The sequence below is a fragment of the Natator depressus genome, chromosome 6, assembly GCF_965152275.1.
Source record: "Natator depressus isolate rNatDep1 chromosome 6, rNatDep2.hap1, whole genome shotgun sequence".
Taxonomy (NCBI): Eukaryota; Metazoa; Chordata; order Testudines; family Cheloniidae; genus Natator; species Natator depressus.
In genome coordinates this window covers 66760621-66779118 of record NC_134239.1, presented here as the reverse complement: position 1 = coordinate 66779118, position 18498 = coordinate 66760621, and the positions used below count along the sequence as shown (strand labels likewise).

At 45.4% G+C, this 18498-nt stretch overlaps 1 protein-coding gene across 2 annotated transcripts in view; it reads right to left on the bottom strand.

Moving 5' to 3' along the window:
* Positions 1-1177: 1177 nt before the first annotated feature.
* RGS6 (regulator of G protein signaling 6) overlaps positions 1178-18498 on the bottom strand; it is a 499145-nt gene continuing 481824 nt past the window's right edge. For both annotated transcript variants that reach the window (XM_074955587.1, XM_074955588.1), the window contains one exon: positions 1178-5886. In XM_074955587.1, the coding sequence (XP_074811688.1) occupies positions 5836-5886 (51 nt within the window). In that variant the 3' untranslated portion in view covers positions 1178-5835. The remainder of the gene's footprint in view (positions 5887-18498) is intronic.

Genomic DNA, 18498 nt, shown 5'->3' with positions numbered 1-18498 from the left:
CAGGAAGAAATGGCAGAATGTTGACACTAGGACAGTGGTTCGTGGACCAATAACCAGCTGTGATCTGTCCCTAGGGTGACCAGACGTCCTGATATTATTGGGACAGTCCCGATTTTAGAAGATTTGTCCCAAGTACATCGGTCAGGACACCCTTTGTCCCGATATGGGGACCATCCGGACTGCAGCCGCTCACTGCTTCCTGGGGCAGCTCCCGGTGCCAGCCCACTGGCAGGAGCGCCATGTGCTGCAGGGACGGGGCTTGCGGGTGCTGGGAGCGGGCAGAGAGCCCTCCACCCCCCACCACCCAACCCGATCTGACTCATGACCCTAGGAGCCAGAAGGACCTGCCTGCTGGATGCTTCCCGGGATGGGAGCTGCCCCAGATAAGCACCGCCAGGACTCCCCACCTCGCCCCCTGGCAGGTCCCTCTGGCTCTTGGGGCGGGGTGGGGGTGGGGGCTCTGCATGCTTCCGGCGCTTGCAAGCCCTGCTCCGCGGCTCCGGCAACTCCCATTGGCGCTTTTCCCGGCCAATGGGAGCCATGGAGCTCGCGCTTGTGGCGGGTGCAGCACGTGGAGAGTCTGGAGACTCCCCTCGCTGCTCTCACCCTAGGAGCCAGAGACCTCCCAGCAGGGCTGGTGAGTGCGGCCAGGGAAGGGGGCAGGGTGTGATGGTGAGTGTCTGGGAGGTGTGTGGAGGGCGCTGGGTAGTGGGGGAGGTTTGTGTGTTTTGGGGTGCTAGGAAGTGGGGGTCTGTTGGGGGGTGATGGGCAGTGGGAGAGATGTGTGTGTGTCAGGGCACTGGGCAGTCTGTGGGGGGCATTGTGTTGTGGTGGTGGGGCTGTGGGGAAGGGCACTGGAAGGGAGAGAGGAGAAATCTGTGTGTATTGGGAAACTAGCGAGTGGGGGGTTCTGTGTGGGGTGCTGGGCAGCTGTGGTGGGGCTATGGGCAGGGGGGCGCTGGGCAGGGGTGTGTGTGCACAGCACTGTGCATTTGTGATGGAAGGGTTGTGGTGGGGGCGGGAATCTGGGCATAGTGGATCCAGGGGGCGCTGGGCAGGGGAGCTGTGTAGCGCAGCATGGGCCCACCCCATGTGCCCCCTCTCATGGCTCTGGTCGGGGCTGTGCACCTGTGTCTATCTCTCCCCCCCACCCCCCCACCGCTCGCCCAATGTGTCCTGATATTTCACTCTTGCGATCTGGTCACCCTATCTCAGACAATAGCAGGGAGCGCTGTGCTGGAGTCCGACTACCCCAGCTTCCTTGAAAGCAAACTGACAAATGATGAAGTGTAGCGCGTACTAAAACATTTTTGGTTACCTTGCCGCAACTTTTTCGTAGCCTGGAGTGGAAGCATATTTTGTCTCCATTGTCCATTGACAGTATCTTGTGGTATTTGACTGCCGTATCTTCGCAGTCTGATATCATTTAACTGCAGCATCCTCCTATGGCTTCATCTGAATATTACTTACTGCAGCACCTTATAACTGCGGCAAGCTGTGGTACCGTAGTGCTGGACTACCCTGCTCCTAATGTATCACAGTTTCCTGGCATGCACTATCACTGCATTATCCCCAAACTCGTTTACTGAAGCATCCCAGTGGTGCCTTATTGATGCATTATCCTAATACTATCTTACTTCAGTATCCTGTGTTGCCTTATTGCTACATTTATCCTGGTATTATGATATACTGGAATGCTGTGACATCTTATGATTGCATTGTCCAGATACCACTTTACTGCACGATTCCGTGGTACCTTTTATACGGAGAGTATTTTGCTGCACGAGCCTTGGGTATCTTATTATTGTCTTAGTCTAACATTTGGCTGTACTGTCGTGTGGAACCGTCTTACTGCCTTGTTCTGATACTACGCTACTGCAATATCCAGTAGCACCTGTGTTATCCAAAGACATCTTTACAGCCGTATTTCACAGCAGTAGCCTGTGGTAATGGGAAGCTTTATAAACAGCTTCCATGCTATTGAGATTTTAGAAGCCCTCCACCTTGCTAGTTGGTATAAGGCCTTTCCCTTAAACAACGTCATTTAGAGCATGCGTGGGGGTGGCAAACTGCTTTCCTAACTCATCTTCAGAATGGTGAGGTAGTTGGCACACACCAGACACACTGTAACATAGCAGGATTGCTGCTGCGATACCCAATGGGACCCTGTTGAGCAGACAAAAGTAGCATCACATGGTATGGATAAAGGCATTAAAAAACAATTCAAGAATGCAGTTCGTATAGAAGTAGTTGCATATAAATACTATCATGCTGAAAGAAAGTGAGACACCAAGGCGGAGGAGTCTGTATGTGTCCTCAGAAGGACTTGGCTGCTGTCTTGCTTCTTGCTTTTACAGAAATTGAGTCAGAAAACCAAGTAGGTGCAAAGCTCTCTGATCTCCAGAGAAAATGCAGCTGTGGCCGCTCCTCTAGTCATTGCTGAGCAGATTAGATTGCGTGCATGTTCACTTAACTAGCAAGTTGTTCAACATCCAGGCCCCCTTGGGTATATATATATACACACACATACACACTCTCTGTAAAAGTTCCTTCTATGCTCAGCATACTATTTGCACTGCACAGCCACAAACAGAGTATTCACTAACTTTTGCCCTTTCTGACACAGATGTCCTACAGAAAAGGAGGAGGGGGAGGAACGAAGGAACAGGAAGCCTCTTTCCACTCTCCCAGGTCACAGATCCAAGGTATAGCCTAACACCAGTGCTCCTTGCTGGGAGGATGGCCAGGTTTCCCCCATCCCTGTACACCTGCCAGCATGCAGTAGCACCAGCAGGTGAGGAGCACTATACAGCACACTCCTCACCAGCACCATGAAGCATTCTGCTTCCACGTGTCCCTTGCGGACAGAATAGCTCAGAGCACCTTTGCTCAGCTGCTCCAGCTTCACACTCTTCCAGAACCCAGCATTCCAGAATGGAGCAAGGGCTCAGTTTGCTGCTAGAAACTCAGCATGAATAAGTGTTCATACCTGCATGACAGCAGCTACAGTCCTCCCCTAACATTGAGTGCACACAGCCCCCCTGCCTGCAACTCATGGAACACACCCATATGCTTTACGTTTCATGTACACATCCTACCTGAGACCACTCTATGCAGCCTGACTTGGTATTTCATAAGACACTCTCCTTATTAGTGAAGGTGGCAGGGCTGAGATACCTCCGCCCACAGAATGTGCAGCAGCATTCATGCAGCAGTAAGATAGTCTGGGGTGGAAGCAGGAATTGTCTTATAAAACTCGGGTGACATGTGCCACTGATGGGTTTTACACAGAAAAAAAATATCTTTGGGAGGCCAGCCATCACATTCTCAAACTCTTGGGGATGGCTGCAGGTATGATAGCCAACTGGGCCTGTTGTGCAGAAGGCCCCATTATTACCAGAGGCTAGGTGGATAAAAGAAAGACAGAAGATCTTGTCCAGTGGGGATGGACAAAGTAAGATCTTGAGGGTGACCAAATGTCACCTCAGGGCATGAGACCATCTGAACATGCATGTGCCCATGCACTGAGGTAGCAGTTCTGCAATCCTGGGACTCAAGTGTGGTTTTGGTGTACAAAAGGGAAGAGTTTAGTCTGAGGCTCTAGGTTAACATACTATTTATGGCAATAAAGCAAAAGATAACAAATACCACTCCTCAAAGCTCTACTGCGTAGTCATACAGGCAAAGGGCCTGATCCTGCACTCACTTAGGCAGCACTTCCATTGATGTATCTTGAAACACAACACAAGTTTCCTGGAAGCAATAAAGTGCCCTTGTGGGGCATTTCATTTCAGTGGGGAGGGAGAAGAGAGAGAGGTCTTTTTTTTCTGACAGAAATTGTGTTATCCTAATTTTGTATATGGATAGAGGTTAGATACTAGTGCAGCTGAAGTACACATGTAACTCACACACCTTCTGGGTGTGGTGTTCTGTCCCATCTAGTGGCACCGAGACCACTGAGAGATTAACGAGTCTGCTCTACAGCTTTAGCAAACAGACACTTGGCTTTTAGCTCATACGGTAGATACTCATGCATTTAGCTCCAGAGGTCCCAGGTTCAATCCTGCCTGCTGACGCTTGGGGTCTGTCAGCATTACACATATATTATAGATAGATAAATGGATAAGCTAGCTAGTTCTGCCTGAGTAGGGATGCTGGATTGGAACCTATATCAGAAGTTTCTACCACCTGCACCAAAAGACATCTTAGTGTGTGAGTGAAGACAGGCAATAGACAGTACTTATTCTGAACCACTTGCTAGTTCATGAACTTAAAACTATCATTAACTCATTAGGCAGTTTTTGTGACACTAACTAAATGAGCCACATTTGGGGGTTTTTTTTAAGGTTTTGTATATGTACAATATACTGCAGCTGACTACAGGTCATTTTCTACTTCTGCAACTACTCTACCTGGGTTTTATTATTAGATGAATTGAATGAATTACTTTACTTCAGTTCTTTCCTCTTCCTCCCCCTCCCAAGATACATGTCTCAGCTCTTACAGAGACTCCTGAGAACAGTGTTGGGAAGCCTCTGGGTCATTTTTCAAGCTGTACTCCGGGGCCTGATGTCACACAAAGTTCAGCCAGTCCTCATTTTTCTAATGTTATTAGAAATGGCACATCCCAGAGGAGTGGCATATCTGAGAATTAAAGAAAGGACCGGGCAGTGCATATTTGTTCAAAAGGTGTTCTCTGGTATCCAAATCCCTGCCCCAGTCACAGCATGCTTCTGCTCCACCCTTGTGTAACCTGAACCAGGAACGCTCTCCTCTCTGAATTCTCCCCTCCGTTGTAAATCCTGAGTGACCGGCTGAAGTCAATCAAATTAGCTTTACCTGGATAAATGTGCAGATTTTGACCCTCTCTGTTTGGAGTGGCTAGACGTTTTCCCAAAGTGGTTCAGGTCAAGCTATTTTCAATTAAATTGAAAAAAATGATAAGGAGGTAAAAAAAAATCTTAAAATAAAAAGGAAAGCAAATACAATATAAAACATTACTATGCGTGTATATATTATACATCTAAAACATTGCCTGGTGACCACAGGGCAAACGCTGATCACGCTAATGTACATGCAGAGTAACTCCGCTGAAGGCAGAGGATTTACACAGAGCTCAGAATCTGACTGTATGGGCCAGATCCTCAGCTAGCTCCACTGACTTCAGCTGATGATCTGGCCATGTATCTTTGGACATGCTACATGCCCTTGGAAGGACAGCAAGTGAAGAGCTAAAAAGTGCTTTTCCAACCGTTGGTTTAAAAGAGGAAAGGAACAAAAAAAATATAAAGTCAATGAAATTGCTTCCATCCACAGCAGACGTGAATTAGGCATTTTTTGAGCAGGAGAAGCAGCTTCTGGTAGATATTTTATTGGACCCAGGTGGTCACCAGAAAGAGAGCAAGTGGCAATGATGGTGGTGGCATTTGCCAGGGAGAGAAGAGATGAAGGATAAATACTGATCTCGCTCAGCTCTTCTTTCTCTAGGTTATGGTTGGGACTGATTGCTTTCCTCATAAGCTACTAAGCCCTCTGCCTTGTTGACCTTTCGTATACAATGAAGTGTGATCCTTTGAAACCAAGTAGGAACCAAAGTACCTTTATAGAACTCAATGTCATTACAAAGCTGTACAAGTAAGAAAGTGTTGATGTAAACTATGAAAAGAGAAACCTCCGGTGAGCTGATCTCTCCACCTTGTGCTCCATTGTCTCCCCTTGCTCTCATTCACACTCTCTCTCACAGTGACCCATTCTCCCCAAAATGAAACTCGTCCATGGAGGTGGAGTGCAGCTGTCCTTCAGGGATGTCAGCAACTGCTTGTCCGGCTGAGGCTGTCAGGAGGATTGCATCAGGCCTGTGAGGCGCTTGCCTGCCAGAGATTTTCCCTAGAGAAACAAACAGAAGAAGAAAGCCAAGCTGTGAGTGAAGCTGCTTCACAGTAAAATAGATCAGCCTGTTCAATCAGCTGGGCCGTGAAGGGCAGGAGACTGAAATGGTTGAAAGGGTGCAGATGCAGCTGAGTGCAGGGGATAAGGGTGGTGACAGGAGCATGTGGTTTCCTACCCATGCCAATGCTTACACAGGGGCAGTAATTTGTATGTAACTCAATTCTTGGTATTTCAACCCCTCTGTGCCTCAGGTACCTGATCTTGCAATGGAACAATGAACATAGGTCGTACTTACAGAATGGGGGACTCTATCCTGGGAAGCAGTGACTCAGAAAAGAATTTGGGGGTCCTGGTGGATACTTAGCTGAACATGAGCTCCCAGTGTGATGCTGTGGTCAAAAGAGCTAATGTGATCCTGGGATGCATAAACAGGGGGAGCCCACGAAGGGGTACAGATGTTATTTTACTTCTGTATTAAGCACTATATTAGACTGCTGCTGGCATACTTGTCCAGTTCTGGTTCCCCTCAATTCAAGAAGGATGTTGATAAACTGGAGAGGGTTCAGAGAAGAGCCACGGGAATTATTAAAGGATTAGAAAACATACCCTTATAGTGACAGACTCAAAAGCTCAATCTATTTAGCTTAACAAAGAGAAGGTTAAGGGGTGACTTGATTATAGTCTATAAGTATCTATATAAGGAACAAATATTTAATAATGGGCTCTTCAAGCTAGTAGAGAAAGGTACAACACGATCCAATGGCTAGAAACTGAAGACAGACAAATTCAGACTGGAAATAAGATGTACATTTTTGACAATGAGGGTAATTACCAATTGGGACAATTTACCAAGCGATGTGGTGGGTTCTCCATCACTGGCAATTTTAAAATCAAGATTGGATGTTTTTCTAAAAACTCTGCTCTATGAATTATTGTGGGGAAGTTCTCTGGCCTGTGCTATACGGGAGGTCAGACTAGATGATCACAGTGGCCTCTTCCGGCCTTGGAATCTATGAAATGAGGTTCAGCTGAATGTTCAGCAAGAAGGGTTTCAGCTCAGTCACTGAAGTCTGCCCACTGGCATTATCTCAGGGGGATTACACTTTAATCTGTTAGTGTCAAGAGAAGTTGAGTGATGGTATGAGAATTAGCCAATGTAAAGCTCAATTCTACCTCCCTTCCTCACACTGAATAGTACTTATCCATGGGAGTTAACCTATTGAAACCAATAGGACTAGTCACATGAGTAAATGCTGCTCAGTGTAAGTAAAGGTTGCAGAATTGAGCCTATGAGTACTCTGACAGCTTCCTCACAGTGTGTATTGGGCTGTACTCAAGATATGAGCCACCTGGGCGCTTGACTCAAACTCAAACTCTGGGCACTGATTATCAGTCCAACAGAAATACATTTAGGACAAACATATTTTTGAGATGTTTTAATCAGTCCCTTCCCTTCTACCAAACCCCTTTCTCCACACCTCAGTCATCTCTCACCATGTCTACTGCAAACTCCACCTCTCTGGCATCCCTGCTTGCTCTCCTCCAGGCCATTCAAAACACTAAAGGAATTTTGCTCTCCAGGGCCCCGATACTGCACCATTGAAGTCCACAGGAACTTTGCCATTGATTTCAATAAGTATAGGATTAAGGCCCAGGTGCCCATGTCACTACCAGATTTGAATCCCTTCATTGGATTCCGCTTGCACCATACAGATCTCAGCCCCCGGTCAGTGCATATCAGCCCTGCCTCATTTCTTGTGCACCTTCAGAGATGTGCTTGTTAAAGGGACAATGCCAACTTTACAGCTAGTCAGATTTTAAAAATAGGTTACATGTAATTTCAGGTAAGTTCAGCAGCTGCCAAATCTCCCTGGTCATTTTTTCTTGTTTGACAATAATACTCTCCTACTATAAAAACATACTGAAATAAGCTTACAAGGAATATCACAGCTGTGCTACCTCTAACAGGTCTTATACAGAGCTTATTTTATGTTACTGTATTTAGCCAAAATATCCAAATTTTTGGAAAAGTCTTATTTCTTACTGTTTCAAAGACCCACACAAAAAGCAAAGGGAAACAAATGACACAGTGAAATTGGCTACATATAAAATGCAGTCAAATTCATAAAAGTAAATGAACTGAAAAATAAAGAAAAATGTTTTTTCTCTGCTCTCTTCCCGTTATAGTGTTGTTAGGTGTAACCTGTAAAAATAGTAGGTTAAAAAAATTGTAGACAGAGGTTTGATTTTACACAGAGATGTGGCTCTTTAACTATATATTAAGTTAACTATGCCCACATGTGGAGTACAATTTACCACCCAGCCATATGTTGGCAGATTTTTGTTAAAAATTTACTGCACATGAACAATGTTTAGTTTGCAAAGCTTCATAACTTGGCCCAATCTTGACCCCTGGTCTCCACTTCCTGTTGCAAGTAAAGAGAGGGGAGTTGCTGGCTGAGGATGTTGGGGGTGGCGGGAGGGGAGAAGGAGGGGGAAGAGCTGACAGGCAGTCAGCAAACAGTGCCACAGCTTCTCTGCTGGAAGAGGGGCATCCAGTCCCCCATCCCCATGTTTCTTCCATGTTTAACAGTCCATCTTGCGGTGAGTAGTAAAAGGGGTCCCATCCTCAATGCTGAATTTAATGTGTGCATGTTTAAATTGTTCCCAGGGCCAGGCTGCTTAGAGGGACTGGGGCAGCTGACAGCAGAGTTAGGGCAGAAGGGTTGCATGGTCTCATGGAAAGCAGAGAATGAGTCTGAAAATGGAGGTCAGGGCCCCATCCCCACAGCTCTTAAAGCAGCAGAAGGGGTAACTGACAGGTGAAATGTTGGTGATGAGCTAGCAGGGGTTAGGCCTTTGAATCAGAACAGCATGGGATTGTTGCCAAGAAGCTGTTCCTTCCTCTGCCAGAGGCTCTCACCATCTGCTCTTACTCTTCCTAGGCAAAGGCAGGACATGCATCTCCCCACTCCTTTCCCGCCATCTGCAGGGTCTTTTGGTAAAAGTATTGGCCTGTTAGCCAGGAGATCTATGTTCCCAGCTCTGCTACAGACTTCCTGTGTGTGAACTTGGACAAATCACTTAATCTCTCTGCACCTTGGAGGATAAATTTGTCAATAAACTGGGAGGGGTTGAGATAGTATGGTGTTGAAGATCAGATAAAGAGATACGAAGTGTTTTAAAATAATAAAAGAATCTATGCCCATTTTGCAAAATATGAAACTTCAAAAGATGATGCCAAATCAACTGTCACATATATATTCTGTGTGAAGCTAGAATGGGGGAGGGGCTCACCAAAGTACCTAGACAAATTGATTCTGTATATTTTTGGCAATGGGTAGAGAAGGGCCCCTAGGTGAAAATTTCAGATCTGAAACCAAAGAGCCCCAATGTTTGGGTGGATTTAGGTGCAGGGTTGTGGTTCAGCCCACTACAGAGATAGGTCCCAGGTGCAAAGCTTGGATCTGGATCTGCTCACCCCCAAAGCTGGAGGGGTTTAGTTTAGCGGTTTCTCTTTATACAGGTCCTTCTTTTCCTTTTACATTTTGAAAACTAAATTTTGTGAGGAAAAAGGGTGCAAATTTTCTGTATTTAATACAAATAACAAGGGAGTAAAATTCACAGATGAAAATACCGGGCCACATGCTTAGCTGGTGTAAATCAGCTCAACTCCGTTGACTTCAGTGGAGCAATGCCGACTCACAGCAGCTGAGGATCTGACCCTCTGTATTTATGTTTCCTTTGTAATCCCTTCATTGCTTTATACTCCCAGAGTCCTCTAGGGAAAGACATAAATCCACAAAATGTTGCTGAGTGTGGTGCTTCGCATGTGGAGTTAGCTGAGAGAGCTGAAATAAAACAGATCGTGCCGTACAGTTGCTTAGTGGTGATGCACCTGGTCATCCTCAGGAGAGTGAGTTAGTCCTGCATTTTGACACAACATTCCTTCCAAACCCTGCTCTCTCTGGTTGGCCATAAGCCACATGCCACAGTTTTTCAAAAAGGGCTTCAACATTTGTTAGTACCATCACTTCTGCATGCAAATGACCGAATGTGTGTATCCGGAACAGAAGGCGGTAGTGGCTCCTCAGGAAAGGCAGGGTGGGCACTGTCCTCCCTGATTTAAAAGAGATGCAGTATGACTGTGACAGAGTAGTCTGTCCCATCAAGGGTAGTGGTGCCTAGGGAGCAGCCCTCCCCTATCATGTGGCATGGCCCTTTAAAATTTTGAAAGGTCTGATAAACACAAGGATCTATGTGATATCGACAGAGAGGAAGTGGTCACGAATACCCTTTTTCTCCAGCTCTGACACCACAGACAGGGGCCTTACACAGGCTCTCCAACGTGGTTTGGTGCTGCTTTGCTACCCTGGCCAGCTGCAGATCCCACTGTTTTTGTTGTGTCTTCCAGATTTGCCAGAGGACTGCCAGGATCTGTTTGGATGACTCTGCTTCCTCCAGCAACTGGCATGGGAATGCCAGAGACCACATCTGTGCCCCATACATCAGCTTGGGAGAGGAGACCTTCTTCCGGCATTTCTGCTCCATTCTCCAGCTGCAGCTGTTCTCATTCATCTGGGATCGGAGAAGGTCCCAGCTCCCACTGCTACTACCACAAAGCAGACATGGGGAGCTACTCTCAAGTGTGCCCCCTCCTGGCCCTGCAGGTGCATTGCGTGCAGCACTCAGGTTATTTCAATCAATTACCCAGATCAGATTAGTTTGAAAAATAGATCCCTTTCATAGGGTCTGGCTTATTACCTCTCTCTTCAGAGTGTAACTCATTGCAGAGTGTAACTCAGTCGCTAAAGTTAACACTCACTCTGGTGCCATATAAGAGTCTTGATAGATTTTCTTGCTCCAGTTAGGGAAGACCCAGCCCTCCTCCCAGAGCTGGGTTGTACTTCAGTCAGTCAGTCACTCTTAAGACAGGAGTCCCCAATGCTCTTCCTTGGAGCTGGGCTATGATTTCAACCATCTGTAGGGCCTTAGCTAGCTTCTCCTTCAGCTGGTCCCTTTCCCCAGCTGGTCCCCAGGATTCAGCAGGTGAGTCCTCTCCTGCTACGAGGGTGGAGACAGCATATAATCTCGCCCTCTTCCTTAACACTCATCCCAACTGGCTGAGAACAGGGGGGCCTTGCTCTGCCCATTCTGCAAAGCTCCTGGTTCTGGGCTCATAACCAAACAGTGATGGGATTTCCTCCCAAGCACCACTTATTCCCACTTCCTCTCTACAATGTCTCATAAGTCCTTGTATATATTGGAGTTGCAGCTAGCAAGGGATGAGAAGGGTAACAAGAAGGGTTTCTACAGGTATGTTAACAAAAAGAAGAAGGTCAGAGAAAGTGTGGGACCCTCAGTGAATGGGGCAGGCAACCTAGTGACAGATGATGTGGAAAAAGCTGAAGTACTCAATACTTTTTTTGCCTTCTATGATGAAATAACTGGCTCTGTGGATATGGAGAAAGCGGTGGACATCATATACCTTGACTTTAGCAAAGCTTTTGATATGGTCTCCCACAGTATTCTTGCCAGCAAGTTAAAGAAGTATGGGCTGGATGAATGGACTATAAGGTGGATAGAAAGCTGGCTAGATCGTCGGGCTCAGTGGGTGGTGATAAATGGCTTGATGTCTAGTTGGCAGCCAGTATTAAGTGGAGTGCCCCAGGGATCGGTCCTGGGGCCAGTTTTGTTCAACATCTTCATTAATGTTCTGGATGATGGGATGGATTGCACCCTCAGCAAGTTTGTGGTTGACACTAAGCTGGGGGGAGTGGTAGATATGCTGGAGGGTAGGGATAGAGTCCAGAGTGACCTAGACAAATTGGAGGATTGGGCCAAAAGAAATCTGATGAGGTTCAACAGGGACAAGTGCAGAGTCCTGCACTTAGGACGGAAGAATCTCACGCACTGCTATAGGTTGGGGACCAACTGGCTAAGTGGCAGTTCTGCAGCAAAGGACCTGGGGATTACAGTGGACAAGAAGCTGAATATGAGTCAACAGTGTGCCCTTGTTGCCAAGAAGGCTAACTGCATATTGGGCTGCATTAGTAGGAGCATTGCCAGCAGATCGAGGGAGGTGATTATTCCCCTCTATTCGGCACTGATGAGGCCACACCTGGAGTACTGCATCCAGTTTTGGGCCCCACACTACAGAAATGATGTGGACAAATTGGAGAGAGTCCAGCGAAGGGCAACAAAAATGATTAGTGGGGTGGGGCACATGATTTATGAGGAAAGGCTGAGGAAACTGGGCTTATTTAGTCTGCAGAAGAGAAGAGTGAGGGGGGATTTGATAGCAGCCTTCAATTACCTGAAAGGGGGTGTGACATTGCACTCCATATGATTTATGAAAATATGTTTATAAGTGTGGATATGATGTAACTGGAATATGCCTTATGCAAAAGGTCTCTTGTAAGGTATCATTACAAAGACTATAATCTACTGAGTGTGTTCATCTTATTTGTTTGCATGTATTAGTTCTATGTCTGGAGTTAAGAGAATAAGATATAAACTTGTATTGCTGTTGTAAACATATTAAGTGGAAGCCATTAAGGGTGCTTCAGAATCAATGAACTGTGAATGGGTTTATTTAACTGCAAGCCTTCCTGTGTATGTGTGGGCCAGCCCATGGGTAATAAAGAATGAGGTCTCACAGGACATGTGTCCATGTCACTGGATACTGGAATCCATCTTAAATCTGGTTCTTTTCCATTTAGAAGGAGGGATGGGGACCCAGAGAGACAAAAAGATTCCCGCCTTGGGCCAAAGTTATAGAACGAGTGGAACAGGAGAAAGGGGGTGACCAGTCATGAGAAAGCCCCTGCTTACCACCTAAGATGTCTGCTGGAACTAACAAGGACTGTACCGGGGAAAGGATTGGTCCCAGACTAGGAAGGAGTCTAGTCTGTGAAAGAAGCTTACTGGAACATCTCTGAGGGTGAGATATTACTTGCAATCAGTTTCTTAATGTATTAGGGTTAGATGTGCGTGTTTTTGCTTCATTTTGCTTGGTGACTTACTTTGTTCTGTCTGTTATTACTTGAAACCACTTAAATCTTATTACTTGATCACTTAGTGATCAATGGCTCCATGTCTAGTTGGCAGCCAGTGTCAAGTGGAGTGCCCCAGGGGTCGGTCTGTTATTACTTGAAACCACTTAAATCTTATTACTTGATCACTTAGTGATCAATGGCTCCATGTCTAGTTGGCAGCCGGTGTCAAGTGGAGTGCCCCAGGGGTCGGTCCTGGGGCCGGTTTTGTTCAATATCTTCATAAATGATCTGGAGGATGGTGTGGATTGCACTCTCAGCAAATTTGCGGATGATACTAAACTGGGAGGAGTGGTAGATATGCTGGAGGGCAGAGATAGGATACAGAGGGACCTAGACAAATTGGAGGATTGGGCCAAAAGAAACCTGATGAGGTTCAATAAGGATAAGTGCAGGGTCCTGCACTTAGGATGGAAGAACCCAATGCACAGCTACAGACTAGGGACCGAATGGCTAGGCAGCAGTTCTGCGGAAAAGGACCTAGGGGTTACAGTGGACGAGAAGCTGGATATGAGTCAGCAGTGTGCCCTTGTTGCCAAGAAGGCCAATGGCATTTTGGGATGTATAAGTAGGGGCATAGCGAGCAGATCGAGGGACGTGATCATTCCCCTCTATTCGACATTGGTGAGGCCTCATCTGGAGTACTGTGTCCAGTTTTGGGCCCCACACTACAAGAAGGATGTGGATAAATTGGAGAGAGTCCAGCGAAGGGCAACAAAAATGATTAGGGGTCTGGAACACATGACTTATGAGGAGAGGCTGAGGGAACTGGGATTGTTTAGTCTGCAGAAGAGAAGAATGCGGGGGGATTTGATAGCTGCTTTCAACTACCTGAGAGGTGGTTCCAGAGAGGATGGTTCTAGACTATTCTCAGTGGTAGAAGAGGACAGGACAAGGAGTAATGGTCTCAAGTTGCAGTGGGGGAGGTTTAGGTTGGATATTAGGAAAAACTTTTTCACTAGGAGGGTGGTGAAACACTGGAATGCGTTACCTAGGGAGGTGGTAGAATCTCCTTTCTTGGAAGTTTTTAAGGTCAGACTTGACAAAGCCTTGGCTGGGATGATTTAATTGGGGATTGGTCCTGCTTTGAGCAGGGGGTTGGACTAGATGACCTCCTGAGGTCCCTTCCAACCCTGATATTCTATGATTCTATGAAATCCTACTCTTTATACTTAATAAAATAATTTTTGTTTATTAATGAACCCAGAGTAAATGATTAACACTTGGGGGAGCAAACAGCTGTGCATATCTCTCTATCAGTGATATAGAGGGCAAACAATTTGTGAATTTACCCTGTATAAGCTTTATACATAGTAAAACAGATTTATTTGGAGGTTGGATATCTGGGTACTGGAGAGGTAACCTGCTGAGCTGTTTTTGGTTAAAGTCTGCAGCTTTTGGGGTGTGGCCCAGACCATGCGTCTGTGTTGCAGCAGGCTAGCATGTCTGGCTCAACAAGGCAGGGTTCTGGAAGTCCCAAGCTGGCAGGGAAAACAGGCACAGAGGTAATTTTGGCACATCAGGTGACAGTCCCAAGGAGATCTCTGTGACCGAAACCATCACAGGGGGTTCCACAGAGGATGGAGCCAGGCTGTTCTCAGTGGTGGCAGATGACAGAACAAGGATAAATGGTCTCAAGTTGCAGTGGGGGAGGTCTAGATCGGACATTAGGAAAAGCTATTTCACTAGGAAGGTGGTAAAGCACAGGACTGGGTTACCTAGGGAGGTGGTGGAATCTGCATCCTTAGAGGTTTTTAAGGCCCAGCTTGACAAACCCTTGGCTGGGATGATTTAGCTGGAGTTCGTCCTGCTTTGAGCAGGGGGTTGGACTAAATGACCTCCTGAGGTCTCTTCCAACCCTAATCTTCTATGTTTCTGTATCAGACCTTTCAAAATCTTAAAGGGCCGTGTCCTGTGACTGGGCTGGGCTGGGCTGGCTGGGCCCTAGGTACCACTGTCTTTAAAGGGGCAGTCTATGCCATCACAATGCCATTTTTCTGCAAAATTTGCTGTCAGTTTCATAGCCTCACTTTGAGATATCATCAGCCTCCCCTGACAAATCGGATTTCTGAATCCTTCTCACACAAATTCTGTTATTTATGAAGGCAGTTGTCATAAATATAAAGGGAAGGGTAAACCCCTTTAAAATCCCTCCTGGCCAGAGGAAAAATCCTCTCACCTGTAAAGGGTTAAGAAGCTAAAGGTAACCTCGCTGGCACCTGACCAAAATGACCAATGAGGAGACAAGATACTTTCAAAAGCTGGGAGGAGGGAGAAAAACAAAGGGTCTGTCTCTGTCTGTATGCTGTTTTTGCCGGGGACAGAACAGGAATGGAGTCTTAGAACTTTTAGTAAGTAATCTAGCTAAGTATGTGTTAGATTATGATTTCTTTAAATGGCTGAGAAAAGAACTGTGCTGAATAGAATGACTATTCCTGTCTGTGTGTCTCTTTTGTAACTTAAGGTTTTGCCTAGAGGGATTTTCTATGTTTTGAATCTAATTACCCTGTAAGGTATCTACCATCCTGATTTTACAGAAGTGATTCCTTTACTTCTATTAAAAGTCTTCTTGTAAGAAAACTGAATGCTTTTTCATTGTTCTAAGATCCAAGGGTTTGGGTCTGTGGTCACCTATGCAAATTGGTGAGGATTTTTACCAAACCTTCCCCAGGAAGTGGGGTGCAAGGGTTGGGAGGATTTTTGGGGGAAAGACGTGTCCAAACTACGTTTCCCAGTAAACCCAGTTAAAGTTTGGTGGTGGCAGTGGAAATTCAGGGGCAAAGGATAAAATTAATTTGTACCTTGGGGAAGTTTTAACCTAAGCTGGTGAAAGTAAGCTTAGGAGGTTTTCATGCAGGTCCCCACATCTGTACCCTAGAATTCAGAGTGGGGAAGGAACCTTGACAGCAGTGATTGTGGGTCCAGAGCTGAATGCACAGATTGCAAGGTAAGGGGTCCAGTAGTATGTATTTGTGCTAATTTGATCCCAATATCATGTCTCCTCTTTGGGACTTGTCTAGCTGAGATGTAGAAGTCAACCAGGAGAAAGACTGGAAGAAGTTAAATTGGTCCTCACTTAGGTATGATAGATGCCAAAAAAGTTAAAACCCCAAAGGATATTTTGGGCCAAATCCCACAGTCTTGACTCAGTCAAAATTGCCTCGTTGGGAGCGCTGACTAAGGGTTTGGCTGTCAGTGTGGCTATGACGGTAAAATATGGCACTCTGGATTTGCATTTTCTTAATAAAAGTTCTAAACAAAATACATATTTTCTGCCATTTGTATCTATCAAAAATAAAACCAACCCAACTTGCCTCCCATCCTGCCATGGTGCTGTTGGCTGGCTTTATACAGCATATGCTTTTGGTTTCAGCCTGCACCCACCAAATATTGATTTCTGACTGTCAAACACATATGATGATCCACTTAGGTCAAGGATAAAAGTGGGCACAGTCCTGGGGGTAGACCTTCAACAGGGGCTAAATCTTAAAAACAAACAAAAACCACCAACCAACCCCCCCCACCTAAAGTCTTTCAGCAGCAAGATGTTCTTCCTTGGTAGTTATAGCAGCAACAACCAACTAGCCAGACTTTTCTCAATCAAACAGTATGTTCCAGCTTTAGGGGTATCGCTGGAGAGTTTTGGAAAGGAAAAGGGGTTAGTTCCTTTTTCAGCTGTTCTGCTGCACACAGTTGTACTTCACTGTAGGTGCCAGGAGAGGATCCAGTCCATACCTATAGCAGGTGGGTAAGGTACTCCTCAGCTCTGTTTATAGAGCGGAATGAGTTTGTTACTCTTGAACTCTACCATTTGCAGTAGTTGCAGTTTTAGAAATAGGGACAGACTGCGGCTCTGATAGGGAAGCAGTGTGTAATATGAAGCTGGATTAACCCCAAGATAATTTTCAGGGAATTCTTAAAAAGGACTTTGGCCATTCATATTCAGAATCTGACTTTTGACTGTCCAGTCCATTCTACTATTTGATCAGCTGTGGGACTTAGGGATCCAGTCCTCTGGAGTGCTGAGCACCCTCAGCTCATGCCAAAATCTATTGAAGTGAAGGGTACTCACTATGTCTCAGGAGATGATTAACATCTTGCAGATTTGGGCCCTAGGTGACCTGCTGCTGAACTAAGATTTAAAATTCCATTAACATTCAGCTTCTTAATGAAGTGTAATATAGTAATGAAACACAACTGCCCTGTAGAGGCAAAAAGTCAAATGAAAACAAACTTTCCATCAGGCTTTCTGCATAAATAGAGAACAGCATTTCTTTCTAACCTGCTTTAACAGATTGTGCGTCTTTGTGTGTTGTGTTATTCCCCATCTTGTACTTTGCTAATGCTGTATACAACAGGGGAATTTCCCTAGTTTGGCTGCTGTTCTCATAGCTAGGAGATTGGGAGGATGTTGTGAAGTAACCATCTTCAAAAAAAGAAAGTTTTGTTTTGGCCAGTTTTTGTGGTTTCAGAATACTTGAATGTGCTCTGGCCAGCACACAGACACATGCAGACATTATCAGCATCAGCATGCACTAATCAGCAATCAGCATGCACTCTATCAGTTACCTACCTGGGCAGTGTTTATCCTATGGGGAATTTGGTGGTTATGGGATGGCAAAGAGGACGTATGTGGGAGGGCTTCCCGCATCTGGGCTTCCCTTGCCAGACTCACCCAGATCAAATGAGTTGAATGCTACAAGAGTTCCTGTCCATAGTTCCTGCCAACCTCCTTTGACATCAGGTTAGGACTTCAAGAAATTGATTCAGATATAACAGTCGGTCTTCCTGCCCCCCCGCCCTCCCGCATCCACTTCTTGCTGCCATTTCCCCTGTTTGTTTGATCTCTATGCAAATCACCCTCCAGAAGGGCTGAGACTTGAAGCTATGTACATCTTTCTTTTGGAGGCAAACAAATGGCACTTCAATCAGACCTGGGTTTAGGCTTGAACATGACATTTCTCATGTGGTGATAGATATTTTTGACATTTTGGACTGAAGCAAATCTTAACTAAAGTGGCACAGGCACATCAATTGAGTATTGATCAAGAGAGTGTTGCTACCCACCAAACTGTTCCTCGAGAAAGACATTTTCCAACACTGTCCATCTTTTCATTGTTAGATTTCTGTATGGATCTTAGGGCAATTTCATTTTTTAATGTTCTTTTTATTAGACTTTTTCCACAAAAAGACAAGTTGCCAACATAAGATAAGTAACAAATTAAGAAAACAAAAGATAAATATGAAAGATAGTTAAAGAAATCCAATAATGATAAAGTAAAATAACTTAGTTGAACACTAAATCCACACAGACATTAAAAGAAAAGGAGTACTTGTGGCACCTTAGAGACTAACCAATTTATCTGAGCATAAGCTGTAGCTCATGAAGGCTTATGCTCAAATAAATTGGTTAGTCTCTAAGGTGCCACAAGTACTCCTTTTCTTTTTGCGAATACAGACTAACATGGCTGTTACTCTGAAACAGACATTAAAAACATTAAAATTAGTATACACAAAAGTAATGGACAATACGGCCAAAAACATGCCTTACAGA